Below are 27060 nucleotides of genomic sequence, written 5' to 3'. Positions count from 1 at the left end.
CGCACCCTGCGGCGGTTGCTGGGCCTTAAATATAAAGGATAAGGCCTCACAAGCATCGCCTTCGAGCTGAGGGGGAAGAAAGATGACGACAAACACAGTACACAGTTCTTTTATTGAAATACTCGAAAAGGCCAGCAATGGAAAAATAAGTTTGTTATGAGGAAGTAATGTTCCATTTGATCCTTAGAAAAGCTGTGTCTACAGGTAACTCTAGCCAGTTACAGAATGCACTGTGAACCATGCAACTAATATACTACAGCAGAATAGGTACTGTGTACTAGTTTAGTTCTATCTTATACACAGCTTTTAACAGGATTGACACATGTAAGAAATTAAACAGCAGCACTTTTTGAATTATTAACATTTATAATATACAAATTTTCTTATCTGATGCATAAGGGTTATAAAACAACGTCGTGGAAAATGAATAACAGTTACACACAGCATGTGACGTTGATCTGGCAGTTTCTGAAGTTTTTGTTTTTCCTTTTAAAAGAAATTATTAGACTGCTAAGCATGTCACTGGTCATACAACGTACAAAATCATAGGCCAGGACAGCAACTGTGACTTTTTCTTGAAACACATATTACAGTAGGGAAATCTGTTGTTGTTGAAAGAGCAGATTAGAAAGAAAATCACAAATTCTGCCTGGTGTAGGTTGTAGTCCAAAAAGATTAAGTCACTTCAAATGAAAGTGAAATAAATAAGCAATCCTTGAGGAAGTACGATCCTCGAGTTGAACCTACTCTATTGAAAATGAATTTCAGCTATACACTAGTATGTCACCCTGGTGAAATACCTAAGAACAGTATTTTGAATAACTTCTTGGGGAGCAATGTTGTACTGCTTTAATATGTACAGGTTATTTACAACAAATTCCCTTTTGGCCTCACAAGTTAAGCCATTTTAAGCTGGCTGCTAAGATGCAATTCTTTGTTCCACGCATTATGCAATACTGTAGTTAGAGCTATAATTTAAAATAATCTTATGCATGAATTACAAATATTAATAAAGTAACTCTGCATATATAAATAGTTCTAGCAGAATTTAAAGCATTCAGAATGTACATAAAAGTTTATTTTTATTTGGTAGGGCCGGATGTGCTTCTTCTCAGATCATCGTTGCTTTAATAATGCTTTGTACATAGCAAAACCCAAAACGGCAAAGACAGTAGCACCAAAACTTGCTCGGAGCCAAAATGTAGAGCTCTTGAGGTCCGCTTGCGTCACATGCCTAAAATTTAACACACACACACACAAAAAAAAAATAAATTATTTTCAGGACAAGAATATCAGATAATTTGTGCTAAGCTACTCTGCTTTTGGAAATTCATCACTACACTTGTCACAGGCAAGGAGCTTACAGTTCAGCCTTTACTTTTCTTTAAAGCTTAGGACTTGATCTGCAGCCACGATCACATTAGCAGATCTCACTGAAGTCAGAGCTCACACAACTGCAGAAGAATGGGAGGGCAGTGTGTCCTCTTTGAGAGTACCAGCAAATGTTCAGAAAATAAAAACAAAAATAGCTAGCAAATTAATAATAATCCATAGTGAGAACAAGTCCATCATAGCAAACAAAGCCTTTTTTTGAGTTTGCATATTTCCACTTTTCCTTGCAAAGTTTTCCAGTACTGTTATATATCTACTTGTGTTTCTCCATCCCCAAAAAAAACATTTTACTGACAAGTAGCAAGTAATATTTTTCCAAAAGCTAGAATCAAAAGAATGACAGTTTGTAAATCCCTTTCTTCCCAGTACAGTCACAAGAACAGCAATAAAAACAGTCATCCAATACCAAGGTGAAAGCTAAGAGAAGGTGCTAGTGAAACAGGCAGTGACAATGGCATTAACAGAAAACGAGAAGATAGAACAGTATGAAGTGACTGGATGACGTAAGAAGCCACGTTTTGCATGACAGTAGACAGCCAATGACCCAACTCTCCCAAATACTGCAGAAAGTTTGTGAGCATGCTCAGTTAAACACTGCTAGACATCCTCAAAGTAGTCTCAAGTATGACAGCTTACCATAAAGCAGGAGCTACCATTTAAAACAAGTTATCATATATGCCATAATTCAAAGCACAAGGTCCTAAATAATAGCAGAGTTTGTTTGTTTGTTTTTGTTTAAGATAGAACTCATGAAAGAACTTCACTAGCCTACGTATTTCAGCCTGTATGTATCACGATGGGTTACTCAGTGTAAACTGCAGGAATATTAAGTCCAAGGAGCATACAGAGATCCTAAACATACACAGTGCATAAGAAAGTTCAGATAGTGTGAACTGCAGTGCTGTCATATACAAGCTGTTTAGTAAAGCAGGAACTGTACTTGCTATCAAAATACACAAAAACAGTTTAGGATATTATTTAGCAGACATTTGCAAGAGCAATATAAGCCATATAGATAATCAGTGTACTACAATATTGCATGCTGAAGGCACAAATTCTTTGGTGCATTAACAGCAAAACACAGCTGCTCACTAAAAATTCCTAATCTTATTTAACAATATCTTGGTGGGTTATTGAACAGATCAAATTCATGAATTCCTGCAAGCATTAGTTCTGCATCTACTTTTGACAAACCCTCTGCAAACTAGAGGTCAAGTGGTTGTTGAGGGGGAGAAAGGGATAAGGCAATGGCAAGATCACCTTAGTTTGGCTGCTGTTACCTGTCTTCAAGTAAACGTGGACCAAGAGATGACTCCATGAAGATGGAATCTTCTACAAAGTTGACGGCGTGCACCTGCTGCATAATACTGCTCTCCTCGTCTGCTAACAGCATGGCACCCAACTCATCTATGTAGGGTCTTAACCTTTTTACACACATGCACAGTTTGCAGTTCATAGCATGGCTCAACAATAGCAAGTGTCTCAAATATGCTCAAATAACAAAGCCCAAAGAATTTACCATTTTTACCCATCTAACCTCCAATTCTTGTGCAGTTGTTAAAAACTTAGTGGTTGGGAAAAAACAGAAATAAATGGAGTTTAAGAACAAGGAAAACTGCTTAAGAAACTGAATCTCTTCTTACTCCATCTCCAAAGCATAAATTTTCATGTGTCCACAGGATACTGCAATACTCTTGCATCATACGCATGAGCTAGAGTACCTGTGCTAAACACACTGGAATGACTTAACACACCAGCTCTAAAATTGACACAATCTCATCATCATTGATAATTCAAATCAAGACTGTATTTTATTAATACTAAAAGCTTTAGCATTTTTTTGTTGTTGTTGGAAAAGACTAAAAAACCCTTGCCTTAAAATCTGTTATAAACCTTACCTTTGTATGTAAAATAAATCACTTGTATGTGACATGATGTTAATAAGTTATGTGACAAGCTCCGTTGGGTGAATATTTGTGTAATTAACAACTCTCAAGACTAATTTGGTTAATTCTAATGCCCAACTATTTGTATAATTTAAATAAACATCCCTTTAAAAGTGTGAACCATTGCTTAAATTGCAAATGAGTGCTTTTGCATTGCCCTGTAAAGTGCATTCTCATCTACATTTTCTGATTCTTATCTATAATTTGCCTTGTTTTGACTTTTGCACACGTCCATATTCAGTGGTATTCAAAAAAACTTGCTTCATCCTTTTAAAAACAATTAATATATTCTCAGTCATGATAAAATCCTCTTTTCATGTCTAAAGGGAGAGTAAATTGACTCGGATCCCTTTTCTAAGCCTAACAGTTACAGATTCTTTCATTTAAAGAAAGAAACTAAACCAAGGGCAGGGATTTGTTTTATAACCTCAAAGGAATTAACATGGTTAGTGCCCTCTGAAGATCTCAGTCCAAATACCCAAAGCCCAAAAATACTCACTGAAGTTCAGAACATTATGGATGTCTAATTGCTTTACACCCTTGGAATGAAATTTACTGCTTCTCTCTTATGTGTTCCTTACACTGTCCTAAATTCCATTTTTGTAAATTTGTTCGCTAATATTGTTCAGCTGCCATTAAGAAAAAAAACCTGAGTGTTTGTTTCTGGCACAGGTTTTCTGATTTGAAGGTAGCTATAATGTATAACCTTCGCTCAATACATCACAAAAATTCTACCTCTTCGATAAATAACATTCAAATTTTATTTCAGTGTAGTTGTGTTTATGAAACTAATTTTCACCAGTGGTAGAAATATTACTGTCCTGATAGTAAGAGAGCACCTGAAACTTTCACTAACTCTAAACTAGAAAAATTATTCTCTCCAGTGGAAAAATTGTATATGGATGTGTGCACACATACATACACACACACTAGTAGTTAGGACTCCATAAACGATGCTGTATTTGAAATTCTTACTAGCTTTTAAACTTGTAAAATAGATTGGTGTGCATATTTAATTGGTGTGTCTAGGAATTTTGCCTTTGGCATAAAATTCAGATTTTAATGCATACTTGGGGAAAAAAAAGAAGGCAGATTCAACCTGCCCTTCACAGTGAGCCAAGTAACTTGTCACTTGTTGAATAGTACCTTTGAGATCTATACAGTCTTTAAGAGGCTTTAACAACTCACAAGAAGTTTGCCACATGTACTTATCAAGAAGTTAACTGAGCATGCCTGTCATGGTTACACACAGAAAACCGCCGAGTTATGGTCCAATACTGACGCTTTTCCCCATGTCAGTAGAAGAAAAATCCCAAGTCTGGGGAGGTTTAACCTTAACTATTAAAATTGAAAAACATTCCCATATGAACTACAAACACATTTTAAAAGCACAGTGCTGAGGCCACGCTAGTCACATGGTTACTCATGCCAAAATTATAGGCAAGTTAATGCAGTCAGCAAGCAGCAGGCTGCTCTGACCAATGATAGGTTCTAACAATAAAATACGAGCAACTAAATTCCAAAAACATCAAGTAACGTGCAAGCTGCTGCAGCTTCCTTCAGGCACATATTTTCCTAGGATGCAAACCACTCCGGCAGTTAGAATTTTTCCCCATGCATTAGTTATCTAAAATGTGAAAAGCGCCAAGTGCATGTTATTATCTACAAAACCTAAAAAGAATTTAAAATGCCAGTTCAATATATTCTGTTTGGAAAGAAGTCAGAGGACGTAGCTTTGCAAAACTCCACTCAGTATGCAGCACTAAGCATTTTAGAAAAGGACAAATACAGGTGAGAAGAATGTTGTTATACTCTCCTAAACTATTAGGGACACCCAAGTCAAGGGATAGATTTCTGCCATCAGATTGAATAGCACATGGTGAAAAATAAAACCTGGACTATATCCTTAGAACTTTCCCTTATAACAGGAAAATGAAACTACTGTCTTAATTTCACAGGAGGTTTTCATAGAAAAAAAAAATCTTACAATTCCTGAAACAACCATGTTTTATATGCAAGTAGAATTCACTTACATTTCACGTTATTTAAAAACTTTAGAAGGAAGAAAATGAAATGGTCTGAGAAGTCTCCCTCACTGAACAACACAGTTCTCATGCATAACAATTATTTGGAAATGAACTCCGCTGACAGAAGTGTCACTACTATAAAAGCAGAAGGCAGCAAGTGAATGAATTTAAACCAAGAAAGCAGAAAAACACACTTAAAATCCATGCTTTGGAGTTAGGGAAGAAAATAAAGCCCAAAATCCAAGCTGATAATTAAAGAAAGGGTTAGAATGACATACGCAGAAACCTTGCTTTTAGAAAGAGGTAAAACAATGTAATAAGAAGAGATTAAGTGCCAGCCAGACAAATACAAATGAACACCTAAAGGAAAAAAAAAAAACAAATTAAAAATACAAAAATACTGCAGCATAGTAACAAGTCTCATGCGCGCATGTACAGTGCTTGGAATGCAGTGCCTTCTTCCTCAAAGAACCAATGAAGTGTGATCCTGGGTAGTTCAAACCAACAATCCTGTTCCCACACAAGTATCCCCAAACTGAACTTCCACATTTGTTGAACCTGCCTTTCTGAGAGCCTATAAAGCCGCAGGAGAGTCTTTGAAGCTTGTCCACAGAAGAGAAACTAAAGGTGGGCATTAGTTTTTTCAGCTGCATAGAGGCAATGTTCTTCCTTTAAGTACTAAGTGTGGAATATTCTAATGTACTATTATATTGTGCCTTAGTAACAGTGTTTAAGCACTACTTGGCAACAAATGACACAGGAAGGAGTCCAATCTGAAAGATTTCTGTTTACCTACTTCCACTTTCTAGAGCTTCAGAATGGGAAGAGATCAGGAGAATATGACCTCTCGAGAAGCCTCCTTTACCCATTAGTTATCCAACTTCTGCCAAACTTTCTGACCCAATGGTAAGCACTTGTAAAAGCAAAATAAGAAATCATATAAAGTAGCTTTATCAGAAAATACTCTTTGATTCAAGTGCTGTTTTTAAGCAGAAATCATTAAAATGCTTCTAAGAAGCTAACGTTTCTAAACAAGAGAACTACCTCTACTCTCCTGAGTCTACAATTAGGGGCCAATCTCTGTTTACGGATATCTCAGCTCTAATATTCTTTCCTATGTATACAGTTCTACAGTAAGTCCACGTACTGAAGGTGAATAACCTGCAGCAATATGCTCTGAAGAGCTAACTAGGAAGCACCTTATTGAAAAGAAATTAGCCTGCTGGAAACCCGCAACAAACCCCAGCAACTAACTGAACGACTGCAAACAATGATTCTAGGGAACAGTTTTTCCTTTCTGGAGGGTCAGTGCAGACGTCTGCAAGGAATTCTCTTTGCCCTGAATTACGGACTTTACAGACAGTAGTATATTCGTATGTTTATTCCACACTGCCTACTGACAAGGTGTGGAAAGACAGCATCCCAGGGCTTGTCAAACAAAGATTTCAACGCCTCCAGTCCTTGACAGTATCTCAGAGGAACGAAGTACAGTGCCTAATGCAGGACTCAAAAAAAACCACAGGCCCACACGAGAGAGAAACATGTCACAACACTTAACGTAGCAATCCATAACCATTCTGAAAAATGGAGATGAGTTATAGAGGCGGATCAGCCTCAATAACGATGAGTTGAGATTTTCTAGTAGTGACCACTGACTGAAGTATTAAAGTAACAATATGCAAAGAGACTTCTTTTACAGGGATCTTTGTCTGCGGGATGACAGCTGGAGAAGAGATGCGGTATGAAGAGTTTCACTCACATTCATGTCATTTTCTTAAGCTAATGATTTTTTCCCCCTTCTCTAAATTCTTACTCTGATTAACACTTCTATCTTGGATTAAAGTTGTATTTCACAAAGATGCTCAAAGGTGTATTGTCAATGGGTATATCAGTAGGCCTCCTATGTATGCATAACTCACATTTAAAGGAAACATCCACTCTTATTTGGAGCATCTACACCTGAAACCAGTAAAAAGTAGTAATATGCATGGACCAAATATATGCAGAACATGTCACGATATTCTAACCACGGTCCTCAAGTAACTATGTTTATCATAGTCTACGAGACTATAAAAGGGACAGAACTACTACACTACAAAAATTGTTCGGTTTGAACTCCCATTTGCTGGGTCAAGGTGACAAGTGCTGAGCTGTTAGTAAATCACGTGTCAAAAGCAAGGTGTTTTATAAAAGCAGCCTGCAGTAGACACGAGGCAAGGTATAGGCACTGTTTTCAATGCTGAAAACCAGTTCTCTTTACCCATTGCTTTTTCCAAAATATCTGCAAATGCAAATGGTTAACTGTTTACCACTTCTTACATATTGCATTTTATTCAGAAGAATTGGATGTTAAAAGGTCCAGATTTTTATACAACTTACCCACTTTCTGTGTAAACCAGGCATAATACACACCCAGAAATTCTATCAGCTCCCAAATATCAAACAACAGCAATTATAAGCATGTAATATGTCATACAGTGATGTTATAGACAAGCTGTGCCTTTTCCTGCATTACTATTTAAGTGAAAGTTTTTTTTATAATAGGTAACTAAGAGGCACTAGCTCTAATCAACGCTAAAGAAACCTACATCTCAAGTGAGATCCATTACACAGACTTATATACGTTACTTGATATCCATTACCAGTTCCCTGAAAAACATAGTCCTAATTCCTCCAATATTTTTGCAATCAAAAACTGCCAGAATTGACCACCAAGTTGGCAATGTTTCAGAGAAATAACTGGACCAAGCTCAAAAGAACCAAAAGTACCTTAAACAGATCAAATTTGACAATTTTATGACAGTTATTAAAATAAGTATCTGCCTATTTTGTGAATATGGAATGAAAAATCTGCAGTATAGAAGGTTACCAACTGCTTTTTCAAAAAAAAAAAAAGCTTTATTTTAAAAGCACACCTGGTACCTAGTAAATAAAGTTAAGGACCTGTTAAGAACTGCAGTGAAGAGTTTGTTCTTTACAGATTGCAGCAAGTCTGAGTTGAGGAAGTTCTGACAGATGCAAAATGTACACCTGTTGCAGGCGCACATACAGCGTAACCGGGCATGGCTGCGAAAACACACAGAAGGACAGGAATTGAAATCTTGCTCATATAATCAGGTGCACATTAGGACTGTGCCACAACCAAGAGAGATTTAGGAATAAAAGGTACATTTGAATGAGTAAGGAGAGGAGAAAAAAATACACTGGGGAAGCAAGGGTAAAACTACAGCTGTGCAGAATTTTAGGGTTAGATGTTCTGTATCGTGTACATTTTGGCATTACCACCCATACATAGATCTTAATAGCAATGTACAAACATGAATGAAAACATTTGCTGAATTTAAGTTTGGAAGGAAGACATACAAGTATGTCTGAGTATGTCTGCACAGCAATAGATAACACCCGTTTTATAAAGGAAAGAAAGCCACGTAGTCTACCACTTTGAATGCACGCTTTACAAAGTGAGTTACCTCTACTTTTCCCACCCTAAAAAACACACATGCTTGAAAACTAAGGGAGAAGCAGGAATATTGCTATGACAAGACATTTGGTCAGCGCTACACTTTTTGTGGTTTCCAGTATTCCAGCACTACAAAAATAAGTATAAGAGAACAAAAACAAAACAAAAGCTTTACAAATCTAATCCAATAAATTTGGTTTCAAAAGTATATTAAAAAATCCTAGATTTTGGGTGAAAGTGACATTAGTTCTGTTTAATTTAAAGCAAATGTCAGCTGTCATACTAGACTCCGTCTGCTGTAAGATTTATCTAGTTAATCACATTAAAAGCTCCACCCACCAAAAAAAGAGATGCAAAGTGAGCTTAGCAACAGTGAGATATGTAGTGAAAAAGCACGTGAGCTTAAGTATATTGTATCTGAAGCCAAAAAGGTATTTATACAGAAGTTATATTAAAAAAAGTAAAAGCAATCAGATTTGTGGACTGAAGCAAACAATAATAAGCACACCAAAAATAATAAAAAAAAGCTTCAAGCAGTGCATTGGGGGAAACTTGTTCACAAAAGAGTGTAATTACTTGTAAACAACTGTAAAGTTGAGCTATTATCAAGAATTACAGTACAACTTATTCACAATTATCTTAAAAATATCAAGATATGAATAGTGAGATATTGAGTGATGCATCCATAACAATGACAGAACAGAACCCTACATATTCATTGAACAGATATACCTAAAAACGTAACTTGAGCTGTATGAAATAGTGTATTCTTTTAAAAATACGTTACCACAACAGCTGACCGTTTTATATATTGGATTTGTACCAACTTTCTCAATTTGACATAATTTCAAGTTCTACAAAAGTCACTTATGTCTCTCTCTGTTGCTAAATCTCAGTGAGGCGAGTTCCATCCTCATGGCTAACAATGACAAGCAGTGCTATTGTGCGTGATCCATGCAATACGAAAAAAACCAGAATGGTTCAAGTACTTACGGATACATTGCCATAGTTGTCAGTTTAACAAAGATATCCTTACTCGGCACATCAACAGTATTACAAGTAAAGGCTTGAGGCGGAGGCATTTTGTGTTTCCTGCAGAATTCGGCAGGAGAAATACTATATTCCTGTCTGACTTCATGCAAGTCAGACTTTGCAGCTACCACTAAGCATGGTATTCTGCTATCCATGAAGTGTTGCTGCAAATTTAAAGAAAGAGGCATTATATGTTATATCCAACCTGGAACAGCCTAAATAAAACTTTGCAACAGCATTAAGATATATTAATTGCACTGACGTCAAGCACTTCTAGAAGCAGAATATTTTATATATACACAAGTAGACCTTACTTTTGTATTAATATCAAAATGGCATTTTTAATGCATCAGCCGTATATAACCAGCACGCATAAATAAAATGTCTTTTAAGCACTAGAACATGGCGTATGGGACCAATAATTGAAAATGAGTACTCATCAGTGAACATTATTTTTATTTATATATTTTTAATACGAGAATACATACATACACACGTATATGAAAAAATACACAAACCTTAAAAATCCTGGCACAGTACTCAAAGGACTTAGGGTTACTGACATCATATACCAGGCAGACAGCATCGCATATGGTCTCAGCATCAGTTAAAAATTCAGAGTCACTGACATCATGTAGCTGGAAAAAGAGAAAAAACTTTGCCATTATGCAGTTAAAGGAATTTTATAACTTTCTTTTTCTTGTGATTTTTACAGCTCATTGTTATGTATCTTTAGAATTAATGGACTGACAATAGGCAGAATTAATGAAAAAGAAGAGAAATTTACCAATGGAGTCAACATATGTGAGCTGTTAACATCGCATCTGCAGACAATCACAACCTCAGTAAAAAAAAGTTACATTTCCTTCTAACACAAAGTCTTAGATTCCCACAGAAACCGGCATTCATTCTACATAGGAAAATCAAAGAGCAGAGGACTCTTGGAAAACAAAGAAATATATTATCATGAAGTAAAACTACCATACAGCAAGCCCTTAAAGGAAGTATTTCAGCCACTGAAGATTAACGATAGCCATTCTAATCACCCCACCTGACAGATTCTTATATTCTAAATAGGTAGATTGCTTAATGGAGTGCTTTCTTTAAAATTTAGTGAAAGTTTCAAAAATAACAGATCCTGAACATATTCAGTTTAGAGTATTGGCAACATCTTAAAAATCAGAAATTATTTCAGCCTGAAAAAAATGGGGGAAGAGGACACGGAAGAAATTATGTTTAGGAAGTAGAAACAATTAAAGCAAAAATTCCTTGTATTTGTTTGCAGATGGCTTTCTATAGTTCACTGAACTTTATGATTAACAACGAGGCAACCTTACCAGCAAGTATTTTTCCTGTCCATACACATAGACTGTATTAATGGCATAGTAAGATTTGTGTTCTGCACGTATTTGCCTCTGCCTCTGAAAATGCAGAATTTCAGGTTAGGTCATAGCAACTTTCACCTTTCAGTTAGATTTGAATAACTGGTTTACTCCACTTATTAATGAATAAAAATTACAGTAATCTGTGGTTTATTTTGCAAGTCCACACATAGCTGTAATCCAAGATATACAAATAATTATGCATGCAGTATCAATTTGTCTATTTGCTAATCTTAAAAAAAAATAAATCTATAATCTCCAAACTCAGTAATAAACAGTAAAACTCTGTCAACTGGGTTTTGTTGTGTAAAATTAACAACATTTGTGTGTGAATATAAGCAAAGGGTTCCTTACTATTAGGTTTCTTCCAAGAAGAGCCTGAAGAACTCCACTTTTCCCACAGCCCTTCATTCCAATAACATTGCATCGGAAAACATTTCTCTGAGTCTGTTTTTTCTGGAGGTCTATCTTTTTATCTCTTGTTACTTTTGAGAAAATACAAATATTTTTCACAAAATGCACGTGTGGATGTACATGAAAACATTTAATGTAAATGGACAAGTAGCTTATAAAGCACACAAAATATTCTCAAAAATATCAAACCAAAAGTTTGTCTTGAGCAGAAAGTAAGAGAGAATGAAGTGAAAAAGGACATTTAAGCAATGTATTCTTGAGCAGAACTCTAAGTTTAAACTCCTAAAGCGTAACATATCCACTTCTTTTTAATTACCTGTAATTGCTGATGCTTGAGATTCCTGTTCTGCAAGTATCGAGTAGCCTAAATAACCCAGGTACTCCAGGCAACGCTGTACATCTAAGTACGTGGTCAGTCTAGTAGAGGGGGCAAAAGGAGTTACTAAATTGTTAGTATCTGTAATACCAATTCTCTGCAGTACTGAAACAATTTTTTCCTCCTGTCTCCAGATTGACATGATAGTAATAGTCTCAGTACCATGCAGTACCGAAGCACACAAGATTCTGGAGGTAAACAGTGGTAACTTCAACAAGCAAAACTCTTATGAAAGCAGTACTTGCTGCCGCCCATGAACTTAAATCATATTTTTTTTTCCTCAGAATAACATTCTCCTCATTCTCTATGTCTTCAATAGGAAAAAACCCTTATTACCAAACAGTATTATTCTTAACAACTCTAAAAGAGCAGAACAATGAAACATGGTCAAAACAACAGAAAAATATTTTGATAAGTTTCAGAGACATATACAAATTTTAAAGACATTTCATCATAGTTAGCACTGAATGCCGGTCAAATCCTGAACACGTAACAGTTATCTGAAATTCAGGCCACTAGATAGTTATATAAACTTCATTGCTTATGTTAATTTTCAACTATTAAACTTCCACTCTTTCTTCCACATTTTCTAGAGGATTCTACAAATTAGCATACCCAAAGTTCTCAAATACCAAAATGCAATGTAACACACTTACGTCCACTGAGAGAGAAACCCTTGGTATGTAATCCACCCTCTTTCATTTGTACAAACAGTGTTGTTAACATCAGGCCCCCATGGCATATACGGGAAGACTTTGAACAAATCTTTCAATTCATCAGGAGACAAAGCACAATCTCTATCCTAAAAACAAGCATATGGCATTAGACATAAATAGCACTTAATTCATATCTATTCTAAATTGGTACTTTTTGTCTGTACACTTGCAAAATTCAGGAAACTGGCTATAAAAGAACAGAACTTGCTTTCTTTTGACGTCTGTTCTTGTTTTTAAACAAGACTAAATACATAGGCTAGTTTAAAAAAAGACTGGTAGTACAACTATATTTGCATTCTCTCCTTGTAGACAGAAATATCTTATAAACAACAGACCAGTTTTGACCACATCTTAAGCCATAGCCAGTTTCTGAATGAAATGACAATGACCAAAACACACTTTCTGATAATAAAATTGCTTGCAAACTAAGGCTCTGAAATATAAGAACGTATACACACACTCAAATTAAAAGCTTACCAAATCATGCTTATCAAAAATGCTTTGGAGAAACAAGTACGCATGATGATTTAATTCTGTTGTGCAGTCTGGAGGAATTTTTAGCCTATTTATTGAAAACAAAAACAAACAAGAACTGTTAAGTGAATTTACAAAATGCAGAATGTTTTAATTCAAAATAAAGAATTTTAGAATTACAACATTTGGTATTTAACTGTTGCATATAGTTTTAACAATTTCTCTTTAAAGAGATCAAAGCACATACTTTTTATTAGGAATTCTAAAATTTTGAGTGACTGTCTTTATATTACATGATATTTAGTCACCAGGGTTGTGTTTTGTTTTAAGGAAAAGTATATAGTTACACTTTTCAGAAAAAGCCAGAGAATTACTTGATCTCTTAACTTCTATTTTGGGAATTTTCAAAGGCTCTCCAGTGCCAGAAAAATACTAAAAAGCCTTTTCTGATTTGGTGCTACATACAATAAAGCAGCTGCTCAGATCCATGTTGTAGTCTTGTATTAAGAGTCTCTTTTGCCATGTCTTTCTTAAAAAAGAGAGATAGCAATGCATGATCTGGCACAATGAGACAGGAGTTCTTCCTCTGTAATTTTCAGTCACATGAAGATTTTGGCTGATAGGTTGTAAAGTAAGGGAGATAATTAATGTAACAATAAGCTTTAAATAAACACTTTACAATAAGCCTTCCCTCCTGCCACAAAGGCAGCATAAATTAAATGCGTGTAAGCTAAAGAAAGCTCAAACAAGTGATACATACAGAGGAAACAAGTACTCTGGTGTAAGCTCTAAGTCATCGTCATATCCAAAGCGACGTAAAACAGTCCAAGTTGTTTCATGCCTTCCTCGCTGAATGAAAAGTGTGTGTAGAAAAAGAAAACCTAAAATCAAATGATAAAATCTTAAGGGCCTGAAAGACTTTATCTGCTCTAAGTATTTTTAATAGAATCAGCATCAGACTGAAAACAAGAAATACTCGGATTTTAAACCACTTGTATGACATTACAGAATAATCTACCTAGATGGCGGGTTCAGAAATCATGTTATTTGTAAAAGCATCTTTCAAGTAACTGTTTCCTTAAAACAACCCACTTGTTTTTCTGTTGCAGTTTGCTTCTTCCAATACCAGCATTTTAGAAGAACTTAGATGTATAAAAATAAGGACAATATTTTCAACAACTCAAAATAGTAAGCAAAACACTTAAAAAGAAGCCTGGAGAGCAGTCTCATGGAAGACTGCCTTTAATTTTTCTATACCAAAATAGGTGAGTAGGATTTTGGTTTAGCACTTTCCAAGCTTAATGAACACTGAGATTTCGCTGCTTAGTAAGGCTATGCCTTAAGATTCCCACACTTTACAATTTCTCACTAGTCCTATTACATATGTAAGCTTCACAAGTAAAGCAGTTACACTGATGCTCAGAAAACACTTCTTCTCCTTTCACTTTTGCCATATGCTCTGAGCAAATCTGTAAAACACAGTGTTAAAACGATGTCAGAAACCACACCTTTCCGCCAAGTGTTGCAACCAGTAAGCCTGGAGAGAAGCTACAAGATTACCTAGGATAAAATCTCTTTTGAATCACTGTACTTATTTTAGATATTTGATTTCCAAACTTCTGCAACCATGAGTAAGAGACCTTATTTTATCCACCCCCATTCTTCCTGAGTTTAATCATTCCTTAATATCATACTGACACTACATCCAGCTCTTATCTAAAAGAATCAAGGTAGAGATCATATTCCCAAAGACTTGCTTCTTTACATAAAAACCATTATCAACTTTGTAACACACATCTGTTAGGAGTTAAGTAAGGCTTACCTTTTAATGTTAATCCATTATCAGCAACTCCATCACTCAGGTTTTTCCTAACTACATTCTTTACATCTTCCAAAGCTTGAGGTGCCAATGGCGTATTAAAACAAATTCTCTAACAAAAACCAAAAGAGCTTGTTAGGACCACTAGCTACTAAGGCAGACAAATGTCATGTCCTGTATAAAACGCAGCCTTAAAGGTTCTGATAAGCTAGTAAAGGGCAATCTAATTTCTTACTGGAAATAAAGGCATAGAAACATTTTTAATTTTGATTTTAAAAACAAGCACTGGGTCTTGTACATTTAATTTTTTTTTTCATTTTGCTCTTGAACTAAAATTCGAACTGCAAATAGAAATAAAATTAACGCTATTTCAGTTTTTATATATCTGCCCTTTTAGGCTGGACCTGAGACTTAATATTTAGGCCTGATTCCCTTCTGATTGACTTTACTACAATCCCTTGAAAAACAAGCACTTCTTTTTCTAGCATTATAGGAGTTTAATCATTAAACACAGTGAAAAGGGAAGCAAAACAGTGTTACCTGAAAGAAGTTGAGCTCTGCATCATTGAGAGTCCCGTCATTATCCTGATCAGAAATTCTAAAAATGCGAGTGAGTGCTTTAATACAGGCAGGTTTCATCTAAGGAATAAAAACAAAGTTCAGTATCTTTCTAGGCTTGAACATAAAAAGATTACACTGAATTACACAAGGCAGTTCGATCACATTGAATCAAATACTAGCCTTCATTCTATATTTTTAGAATGGAGACATTTGCACACACAAGCACAAAAATAGAAAGGAAACAAATCCTGACCTAGCAAATTTAAATGCATAAATTTAAAACACTTATTTCACAATAAATGTCTTTCTATTCAATTATGACAAGAGCCTCAATCTCTTCACAAGCTGAAGGTAGCAATTCTTGACTATTAATAAAAAAAATCAGTTCACTAAGTTCAGTCTTATTGCTACAGAATGCTTTAAAAATAACGGAATGGTTATTTTTTTTTTCCCCACTCCAAACATTTTTTGGTGGAAATAAAGGCCTGGCTATCCCAGTGCCTTGCAAAGCTCTAGAACTACAGTCAACTCTTCTAAATGAACATGCTATCTATATCCACCATTTTAGCTACGGCTTCAGAAGGTTTTAAACATCAAAGAATGAAAATCTTCACCGGGCTCATTCATCTACCAGGCAAAGCACTGATCATATGGACTACCACTACGACAAAAGAATTGCTGGGATACCTTCCAAGTGAAGGAAAACAGACAGTGGTAATTCTCTCCCAGCAACTAGAGTGGTGATGGACTCTTCTCTTCATAGAGGTCACAGAGATTGCACAGAGATTGGTTTTGAAAAACCAAAAACATTTCAGCACAACAATTATATCACAACACTACTAACGCAAAGATGATTCTGATGGAAGAAATCAAAAGAGTTATTCTCTCATTCCCTATTTAACAAAGTGTTTATGATCGAGACAACTTTTCTACTGCCCAGTAATGCAAGGGGGGTTAAGTTTCTAGATTTTTATTTATAGTTGCCCATAAAAAATATATATATATTTTAAGCTATTCTCTTCCATAATATGCTGAGCTAACTACCTACAATATTTTAAAAAGTCACATTACTTGTTTTTGATCCCTTTTGCCAAAGCCTCACAAGATGCTCAGAAAAGTTCTTTCCCTTATATCAGGATAAGTCTGGAGTAAATTTCCTGAAATAAATGGAGTTACTGTGAAATGAGTATCTAAAGGACAACGGAGTTGAACACGTGATTTTTTTAATATTACATTTGACTTAATGCCATTACCAAAGCTTCTCATTTTACCTAGCAATTTATTTGGGAAATACAAAACTGTCTTGTTTTGAATAAAGAAGGAAGACAGATGGGATTAATACAACACAAAACAGTAACCAGGTTCTGGAATCTAATGCGTGACAACTGGGGGACGGCAGGTGAAAGGTAACAGAAGAAAATAGGAATTGCAAAATCTTCTGAAAAGGAAAGAGCAATCAAGCAATTATCTTTTTTCCCCCTATATTGTTTTTAAAAATCTATGTATAAATACCTCTTTCTCCTCTGGGCAATAAAGAGGACCTGTAGGATGTAGAACAGCTTTCTGTGCGTAATAGAATAGCTCAGATATATTCTTCAAGTTTTTGGCTGAACACTGGAAGAGAAATTCTTATATTTATTTTCTAATTTCTTAACTATTTGGTGATTTATTCTGAAATCTAAACAAAGAATCAAGCTTTTAAAGTTCTAGCCCCATCTTGTGGGTACAATGCTGTTTTGGAAAAAAAGTCACCTAGTCCCCGTATATATTCAATAATTAATAAAGGAGGTCTCACTCAAATTTGCTGTCGTGCCAATAAGAAAGCTGTATCTACTTAAAAAGACATATCCAAACTTACCCATTCTATTTAGTACTTTGCAGACATTTTTTTGGTTTAACATTAGACATGCAAAGCTAACCGTTAACATTTTGCTAAAAGGCAAAGATTTGAGGAGGCTCTAAATACTAGAACAGTCTGCCAGCAACATTTTATTATGCAATAGCGTATTCTTCTCTAAAGAATATACAAACTCATCATGATAATGACCCTTCTATTTGAAATAATTATGTATTTTGAACAATGAAAAAAGTCAGTGTTTCTATGTTTCTATTTAAAATTTGCCATAAAAGTGCTTGGCGAGAATGTATTTTTTAGTACTCATTCTAATGTCAGAAAGTTACTCACCTCTACGCATGTTTCTATCTCTGTATATTGATTCATAATGGGAAGAATAGTTTCCATACTGCTGTATTCCACTAGGTCAGACTTGTTTCCAACTAATATAAGAGGCAGCCTAAAAACAACACCAAAAGAAAAGGTTAAGAGCTTTAAAAACAGAGGGATAGAAAGACCTATTTTACTTTTGCACCAGAAGCCATTATATTATTTTCATGATGTAATTAAATATCACTGTCAGCCAGTAGGCAAAAATAGATGACTGCAGTTTGGAGTAACTAATTTAAGATACATTTAGACAGAAATATACTGCCTGCTGTTACTTCCAAAACACACTTAAACACAAGAGTAACTAATCGTTTAATTATCATACAAAACCAGCATCAGTAGAAAAACTTCAAAGACCATGTAGTTAAAACTGGTTATATCACTACAAATATAAAAACACCTGGTAAAAGCTGGCTATGAAATTCAAAATAAACAGCTTTGCTGGAACATACAACAGACCTATATACTTTAAATATCTTGTTGCTTGAACTTCTTATATAAACTTTAAGTTTAGAATTTGATTATCTTAAACAATTAACATCCTCAACATTGTTGACTGACACCCATCAATGTGCAGCCTAATTCACACTTCTCAACTTTATTTATGCACCTGCTATCTTTATCTGTCCTTTCATTGATGAGAGGAATCCATCGACTCGTTACCTAAAGTGGGGTTAAAAAAACAAAAACATGAAAAATACAGTTTCAAATTTAATGACTGAACTGTGCACAAGCTTGACTACAACTGCTACTTTCCCAAGAAGTCACATATTTACCCACAAAAGAATAAAGAAATAAAAACTGGAGTTGGTTAATAAGCAACTCCTAACATCACTGAAAAGGACAGAAAACCCAAATGTCAAAATTGACCAGAAGAGAGTGCACAGATACATTTTAACAACTTGACCTTAAACACTATCCTGTGAATTTTAAACATCTAACAGGTTTCACCATGACAAAAATTAGCATTCATTTCAAGCAATAATTAGATTAAAAGGGTTAACATACCTTATCAATAGAATTTTTGTTGTTAACAGCATATACTATACAAATCACATTTGCCTAAAATAAAAAGGAAAGATGTTGAATTCCATTGTTCAGTCTCTAGAGCAACAGAGACAATTAAGAACCCAATATAACACTGAAGAGAAAGAACAGTTCTAACATTAGTCAAAAACCATATCTCTAACTCACTTAAGCACTTTGTAGCCTGAAAGAAGAGAGAAAAACTTTTTTCTTTAAACAACAACAACAAAAAAGAATTTCTTGGACTACTGATTAAAATATCCTTGAGTTCTGTCCTTTTGCTTGGCAGGACAAAGCTTAAGCTCAGTTCACCAAAGCAGTGGTAGTACCCAATTTTCGTATTTAGAGCAAGGTTTACTATAGCAAAGGGCACAAAACAGAACTAAATGAAATGCCATGCAAGAAATAGCATGAGACTTTTTTTCTACAATTCAAACTGAAGCCCATCTAAAGCAGAAAAATTAAAAGGAAAAACTTCTCTAGAAGCAGAAAAAATCTTCTAGTAAACATTAATACTCACCTGTGATATTTCATGATAAAGCTGCTCATCACTTTGCTCTGCTTCTGCATTCAACAGAACAAGACAATCATTAATACTAAACATTTTTCTGAAGAAAACTGAAAGCCTTAAGAAACTGAACTAAGATATTTCACCAAGCTTGTAAGACAGCCTTGCAAAAGCTCGTTATTTAAATGGCTTTTTATAAAATGCACTAAAAATTGGTTCTACTATAACTACAGTGAAAATGATCCATTAATTTGCAAAACAGAAACAGTCTGTTGCTTATAGGTTTTTCAGCAGATATTCTAAAAAAGCAATAATTATGTTTGTAGACGGGTTCTCTCTGGAATGAGTTACAGTTTGCATCCCCTACATATATCAACAGCCCATTCCTGGGACAGTAAGTAGCACCATCTGTTCTATAATGTAAACTTCTACCACAAAATACAACACGTTAATTTTATTGCAGAGTCAATGAATATTTTTAGTGAGACCAAGCTTCTGTTAACTGAATCTATGAAATATTTCATCCGATAGAAAAGAAACTCACTCCAGAAACTTAAGCCTAAGTCTCATGAAAAAAAAAAAAAGCATTATTTGTTTGTTCTAAATAAGGAACACGCTGAAGATATTAGCTCAACAGTGTTGGGAGACAGAAGACAGGAAGGAATCTGCTAACATGGCCTAATCCTTGGCTCCCATTACGAATTGTGGAAGGACTTTTGTCTAGCCGTGCAACCGCTGCATTTATTTATGATAGCATAACTTGATACTGAGCCTATTTAGTACATCTATTCGGTAAGATCAAAGAGATTGCAATGTATCAAAACCCAAAAATACAAAGCATGAAACTGACACAAAATGATAAGATGTCCAAACTCAAAAATTTTAAAAGACAGAGAATTTAAGGTATGTAAAGTCTCCTCCATCTTTGTAAATTTTTCCCCCCAAAATAATGAACAATTTTGAATGCCATGAAAGTACCTACCTGTGTCTGAACCTGTACATACCTCTGTCACACTAAAAGCACTAACTTCACTGGAATATCACTAACACTATCCTTCCGGTAGTGTACACGGTAGTACCAACAGCAGATACTGTTAGGCTTTGGATTAGTAGGATCAGCCACCATCATCCGATTTAGTTTTATCCAATGAATTGTTACTTTAACCTAGTCTTTTCCTACATGTAGCTTTGGTCCCATATCAGTATGACAGTTGAAGAGGCTACTGAAGTGGATAAACAATTCCATAGCAAATCAGTCAAACAATAACTATACTGTGTAGTCCTTACCTGAATAATCCACTATGTGGGTTGGCACTCTTTCAGGGGTGACATCAGCTGGAATGGTGATTTCTTCAGCACGTGGCGGAACCTTGAGTTGTAGAAACAGCGAGAAAAAACCTTTAAAAGATGATCGCTGAAAATCCTGCTGTCCAAAAAAGTGCTGTACTACCGCATTTCTGCCAATTAGTTAGCTTTAAATAGGCTAGCTTATTTCTAGTTCAAGCATTTTCTTTTTTGTGATGTTCTGAAACTCACTGCTGCTTTCTTGTTCTTTAATAGTCTGCTTACTGAATAAGGACTTTTCTCCTGCTTTGCAAGGAAGTAATGTTTTTAAGGGATTCAATGAATGGTTCAATAAAACTCAAATCCACTATATCCACACACCTTCAAAGAATTATTATAGTATTGAAAACTATAAATAAAATCTGAATTGCAAATTATTTTAAATAAAAACATCGTATAAATAAAAGTTTTGAATTCAGCGGGGTTATCACATTCAACCAACTACTAGAAAGGGCTCCATATTCTTTAGCAGGAGAGTAATATCAGAGTTAGCATGCCATTATGGACAGATTAAATACTGTTTAATTTATGTTTGTTTTCATTTTAGCACAAGATATCCTGACCCTACTACCATTGAAATCAGTACATGAACAACTACTGCTAACAGTGTGTGAGTTGGTAACCATTAAAAAAAAAAAGGCAGACAAACACGATGGACAAAATATAAGTCTCAATTTTTAAATGATCATAACCTGGGAACCTCCTTCCTTCTGACAAAGTATTAAATGTTAAATTTAAATAAGCCTGCAAAGCAAAACATGACAGTAATAAAACCTACATTCTGCAAAATACTGTAGGTTAGCTACGGTTGCTGGCCTTTTTTGCAGAGAACACTAATCCACATTCAGGAAGAATCAACTTAATTTTAACGAAAATATCCTGCACAGCTATTTATTGTCTTTATTTTATTTTTGAAAGACTCGGGGGGAGGGCGGTGGGGGGAGTGAAGAGGAAAGAGAAGGGGAAAAACGTGGAAAAAAAGAAAAAGGGGAAAGCCAATCACCTGAAGAATGGCCCTTTGTAAAACTTCAGCCTCTACTATATCCTCATCAAGAGTGATGACTGAATATACCAAGTACCTTAAACAGTATTCCAAAGTTTGAAATGTCTGCAACACATATCTACATAGCTCTGATCTGCGTGACTGATGGGCAAGAACTGTACATGTCTCTTTCAGAAGTTTATATAGAATGCAGAGCTTTTTTAATTTACTTCTGTAAATTCATGCAGATTTTGTGTTATACATAAGCGATGTTTTTCTTGCAAGATGAATTTAGAAAAATATACTACGCTATATAGAAGGAAGAAGCTGAGAAGTGAATAGATGGCTAGAATTCATTAAATGCATTGACAAACAACCTGTCAAAGCATTGGTCCCTGAATATTTTAACAACAAACGGAAACTAGAGTTCCTTTTTACCTGTAAGCTTGGGAACCAAATTCAATTATGCTAACAATCTGATCTTGACTCATGAACTGTGGTAACCTACTAATTTGCATTAAACGCAACGCAGTGTAGTTTCAAAGAGCAGAAGCACATGATGCCTATTTTAAGACTTGTGATCAGAAGAAATAAACTTGAATGTTTATATGTAAAAAGCTCAGCTATTCGCAGCCATTACAGTTCTTTTCATAGTATTGAGAGAACTATGAGCTGATTTTTTAAAGGAATAAAATGTGAAAGTAGCTTTACTTTTATTCTGGTAGAAAGCAGTAAGATTTTGTTTTGTTTTACTTCACCACAGGAAAACAGTATTCAAAAACAGAAATAAATGCAATGTCTTGCTTAGCTACAACAAATGGCTAAATACAAGTTATACAACACAACTTTTTGATACCTCATTCTCATTCATTTTTTAATTCACTTGCTCTTTAAATACAACAGTTCTTCAACAAACAAACAAACCCAGCACCTTCCCATTTATGAGTCTCTAATATTGAAACTGCTGCCAGTTAAGACCAGATTCAACAACTTAAGAAAACTAACATTTCTCAGGTATATATAAAAGAGAGCTTAATTAGGCATGTGAAAAACAAGATAGGAGCTTGGATAAAATTGAAATTCCTAATCTTCACACAAACTAACATAAATCACTTTCCGGAAGTCACTGTTGCAGTTTTAGACTTAATTTATTATTGTAAATAGGAAGCATTATTTTAAAGCAAAGCCTAACAACTCGCTCTCTGAAAAAAAAATATTATACAACAGGAAAGAAATAATATTAAAGAAAACAAATAAGGATGTTCTACCTCTTCTGGAAATTCTTCACTGACAAGAGACATGATTAGTGATGTCTTCCCAACTCTGGCTACAAAAGAATTAAAAACAGAGATTAGATAATTTGGGTATGTTACACTCAATAGTTGCATCCCATCTTAAAAGGAGAAGTATTTTAAAAACATTTTCCAACTGGTCATGCTAAAGGCTTTTTATATGCTGTTTAAGTATTGATGACAGTAGTTCTCTCCAAATTCTTTTATGGTAAAAGATTTGGTTCCATTTCATATTTCTACATTGTCCAGAAGGGAATCACGTCCTACTCTCTTACACAAAAGAATTAGCAGGTCTTAACCTTAATGTAGAATATTTAAAGAAAAAATATCGAAAACAAACTAGAAATGCATAAATACAGCTCAACAATTGGAAACTAAAAAAGCACACAGAAAGGTAATTTAGGAATTAACTATTTTTATAGTATTCTTGATACAATGATTATGCTTCAAACTACCAAGGATAAGAGCTGAAGAAGAAGACGTGGTACCATCATCAATGGACAAAATCTCCACAAACTAGTTGGACTACTTTGAAATTGCAAAAGCATAATCTCCTTGACGCAAATTCTGTCCCCCACAAAAAAAAAAAAAGTAAAAAGAGAACAAAACAAAACATAGAAGTGTTCTAATGCCATGGTTTTCTTAATTTAAATAGAAAAAAAATCACCTCTGCTCCAATATTCAACTGAATTTAATCATACAATTCAGTTCACCTATGAAGTCATGACTGCTGGTAACGCAGTTGGATTTCTTAGGTTTGAAAATCTTTAATGTGATTGTTTAAAATTAAGAGTTAATAACTTTTCTTGGGGTTCCCACGTTCCTGAAGGTCTTCACCTGTCAACTTTCTGTTCTTTTGAAAGCCTAGAAAGACTATTAGACCTTTATTTTTGACACCTTTCTATAGAAAGGAAAGTTTCAGATTCAAATACTATCTGGCATTGTATATTTTTGACAGCCCACCATTAACGGAAATCATTTCATCCTGTACATACAGCATCTTTGCTGGCATAAGCGGTTTGCCAACTAAGATGTTGCTTGCAATCAATCAGAGCCTGTATCACTGTGCCTATTGAAAACACTGTAAAAATCTCCTCTATTCACAGAAGCTATTTTGCTGACATTACTGCAATTTACACTTGCCTATTTAATTGTATGCAAGTCTGAATATGGGAGGAAGAAGAAACAAAATTGTAAGACCAATTTGTCTTCATGCAGAAAATGGCATTACTGAGCTGATGATCCAGTCAAAGTACCACCAACTTGTCCACGTCTATTTTTGGTAATAGTAACAAAGGGCCTTCGGACGTCCGGAAATAAAAGCTTCTCTTCAATGTGGTAAGTTAAAGAGTGGTTATTACAAAATTATGAAAAGCGAGGGAAAAGTTACCCTGGGTAGGAAGACTTTTGCCTTCCTTAGGGAGAACAGACATATTTTCCTCAGTAGCATTAACTGGACAGCAGTAAGAGGCAAGTTTCTTACCACCAGTATGGTTGTCTTCTCATCAGGGATGCTCGTACAAGCTAAAAGAATAACTTACACTAACGGGTGTCCTCCTGCACAAGCTACATTTTAATATTCTTCATCCTGACAGAATGAGAACTTAAAAGCTCTCCTGTTTCCTTAGATAAATACCTTCCTGATATGTAAGTGAAGCTATTAGATAACTGCACAAAATTCTGGAGCATATTTTGCATCTGACCAAGTCAGCTTTCATCTGAAGTGGTGCAAAGCATGTTGGCTTTGCAAACATACAAAATCATTTTATTAATTTAATGGAACTGAAAATAGAAGGTTATGAATAGCTGGTTAGGAAAGAAACCCTGAGTATAAGCTTCTGATACACTCAAAGTGTTCTAGAGTTGCTTCTGCGAAGATACATAGGTTCAGGTGGAGAGATTTGGTTTATTTTGCTTGAATCTAGGTCAGCCATTTGTCTTTCCAATTCTGTTTATAGCCTTAGAAATAACAGCCTAAACAACACTGGCTGACTAGGATGAGGAAAACAGCACAGCACTTTGTGATGATTAACCGGTCTTCTCTTTTTCCTCACATATGGAAGCCTTTTAGATCATGCTGTGTAAAAGTAACACGCTGAATGTTTTCTGAAAATTATCAGCTATTAAAAATTGATGCTTGCACCCTGGGTACTAGGACTAAAACAACCTAAAATCTAAAATGTAGACCACTGGGGATGAAAAAGGCTGTTTTGGAACAGGGTGACAACAAAAGGTCTTGCCATGATATTTCAGAGTCTGAACCTGCCAGATTGCTTCTATCATCCAGCAGGTTATTGCATGGCCCACATTAACTTGCTGTTTTAGGCCAATAAATAAATATAAAAGTCATGCATACAAAACAGCACTAATAATATAACTGACAGGTTTTTCCAATTTGTAAAACCAATGTCTCCCTTCTGTCCATTACAAATTTAAAAAAATAAAGATGCTCGCAATCTCTGACGTTGCTATTAGTTAAGAGATCTGTACCCCTGAAATTTTCAGTTGGACACACTGTGATCCTAGTTGCCAAAATCAGAGCACCTGCTCCACCTGTACTTCACCACCCCACAGAACCAGTTCAGAACACACCAGTGTGACCTTGAAAAACTCTTCTTCCCGCTGTAATGTCCCGAGAAAATTCTGTTACTATGGTGCAGCCAGTTGAGTACTGGGGGGCTACTTTGAGTAGGAAAATGGAAATGAATTCCTTTTAATTTCAGATCATTCCCTTCTTAAACACACATTCTGCAGCTAAAGCATGCAGCTAACACTTTAAAAATTCTTAATTCAAATGATTTTATACAAGTTCTTCTTCCCATTTACCACAATTATATATTAAAAAATCCAGCACAACAGGTATAAGCAGAAGACCAACTAATTTTAAATTAAGCGATAAAGACTCAGTCCAATTTTAAGCAGTATGTTCCGTGAGTGAGCTTCAGCCTGTCAAGTGTAAGTCTAAAACTGGTACCCTCAACTCATTGCTGAAGAAAGCAAAGGCAGATTAGGTTTATGTGCTCTGAAGAGGAATTCAGCTGTGTATTCTACGTGCACAAATGCATTTCTAAATAAAACAAGTCTTGTGAAGCTAAAAAAATAAAACCTTAACAAGTTGACTCTTCCTGTTTAGCATTATCTCCCTAGAGATTCCTGTCTAAAGCCATAGAGGATCTTTCTAGGCAGCACAGACAGAGCCAACCGAACACTACAAAATAACCGCATGAACTATACTATAAATATATACGAGGCATTCAGTTCTCAGGAAAGCTTTGTCAGGAGCACTGTGCTCCTTGTATAATTAGGTAGTTTTACGAGCAACAGTCAGTGATTACTTTGTACTCCTTTCTTGTGAGGAACTTAAAAGCACTTCACAAGCTAACAAAACAGAACCTCCTTGTTGCTACTTCCATCAACAAGGGGCTGTGCCTTTGAAAACCTAACCGCTTATTTGGGTATCCAGATGTGAACTTAAGGACACAGCTTTGGAAACAAATAAAAAAGCCCAGCCCCACGCTCCCTTAGGCAGTGCGCGGCGCTTACCCAAGGTCACACAAGTTAACGGCAGGAGCCGGGCTCGGCACTGTCGGCCCCCTCCCGGCCCCCGGCCCCCTGCCCCCGCCGCCCCCCGGAGCCTCTCGCTCACAGGAGCGCTCTCGTCCTTCGCGGACAAACACGTTTGGTGCCAACCCCAGGCCCAAACCCCCAGCCCGGGGCCCTCCGGGGCCGGCCCACGCCAGCCCCGCAGCCCCACGCCCGGTGCCCACGGCGGGGCAGGGGGGGGAGGCTCCGGGGCCCGCGCAGGGCCGGGGCTCCCCTGACGGGGCCGTGCCGGCCGGAGGAGGCCGTGCCGGGCCCTCCCGCACTCACGTTCTCCCACCAGTAGGATCCTCACGTCCTTCTTCATGGCCCCGCTCGCTGCCCGCGGCCGCGGGACGGCTCACATCGGGCTGGGCCGGAGGGAAGCGGCGCGGCTGCGGCCCGGGAGCCCCTCACGGCGCCGGCCCCTCACGCCCGGTCTCCCCTCCCCACATCACCGCCGCCGCCTTGCAGCGGGCTCGCTACGGCGGCTGCCGAGGGACAGC

The 27060-nt window shown here is 36.1% G+C and overlaps 1 protein-coding gene across 4 annotated transcripts; it reads right to left on the bottom strand.

The window, feature by feature from the left end:
* Positions 1 to 93: 93 nt before the first annotated feature.
* Positions 94 to 27035, bottom strand: RHOT1 (ras homolog family member T1). Of its 4 annotated transcripts, XM_048064618.2 has the most exons (21): positions 26846 to 27035; positions 22952 to 23010; positions 20645 to 20726; positions 19370 to 19413; positions 18832 to 18885; positions 18434 to 18486; positions 17785 to 17893; positions 17112 to 17213; positions 15579 to 15677; positions 15042 to 15150; positions 13980 to 14100; positions 13223 to 13307; positions 12686 to 12831; positions 11970 to 12070; positions 11594 to 11724; positions 11195 to 11278; positions 10376 to 10495; positions 9819 to 10021; positions 8309 to 8431; positions 2673 to 2816; positions 94 to 1234 (listed from the first exon to the last, which is right to left on the bottom strand). In XM_048064618.2, the coding sequence occupies exons 1-21, from the start codon at positions 26880 to 26882 to the stop codon at positions 1117 to 1119; spliced, it is 2124 nt and encodes a 707-aa protein (XP_047920575.1). In that variant the 5' UTR covers positions 26883 to 27035; the 3' UTR covers positions 94 to 1116. The 4 variants fall into 4 exon arrangements, with proteins under 4 accessions (XP_047920575.1, XP_047920573.1, XP_047920574.1 ...); XM_048064616.2 differs by lacking the exon at positions 2673 to 2816 and having other exon boundaries at positions 26846 to 27034; XM_066980106.1 differs by lacking the exon at positions 94 to 1234 and having other exon boundaries at positions 2679 to 5725; positions 26846 to 27034.
* Between the last annotated feature and the right edge of the window lie 25 nt (positions 27036 to 27060).

Source organism: Anser cygnoides, chromosome 19 (assembly GCF_040182565.1).
Source record: "Anser cygnoides isolate HZ-2024a breed goose chromosome 19, Taihu_goose_T2T_genome, whole genome shotgun sequence".
Lineage (NCBI taxonomy): Eukaryota > Metazoa > Chordata > Aves > Anseriformes > Anatidae > Anser > Anser cygnoides.
Note: the sequence above shows the minus strand (reverse complement) of the source record. Positions and strands in the feature narration are given on the sequence as shown.

What these genes read in the sequence shown, in the direction of transcription:
- RHOT1 (XM_048064618.2), bottom strand. Translation starts at nt 26,882, where the DNA reads ATGAAGAAGGACGTGAGGATCCTACTGGTGGGAGAAC. An exon ending in TTTATCATGAAATATCACAG is followed by an intron (nt 18,886 to 19,369) that starts GTGAGTATTAAT and finishes TTTTTATTTTAG; the next exon opens with GCAAATGTGATTTGTATAGT. An exon ending in ACAAAAATTCTATTGATAAG is followed by an intron (nt 18,487 to 18,831) that starts GTATGTTAACCC and finishes ACCCCACTTTAG; the next exon opens with GTAACGAGTCGATGGATTCC.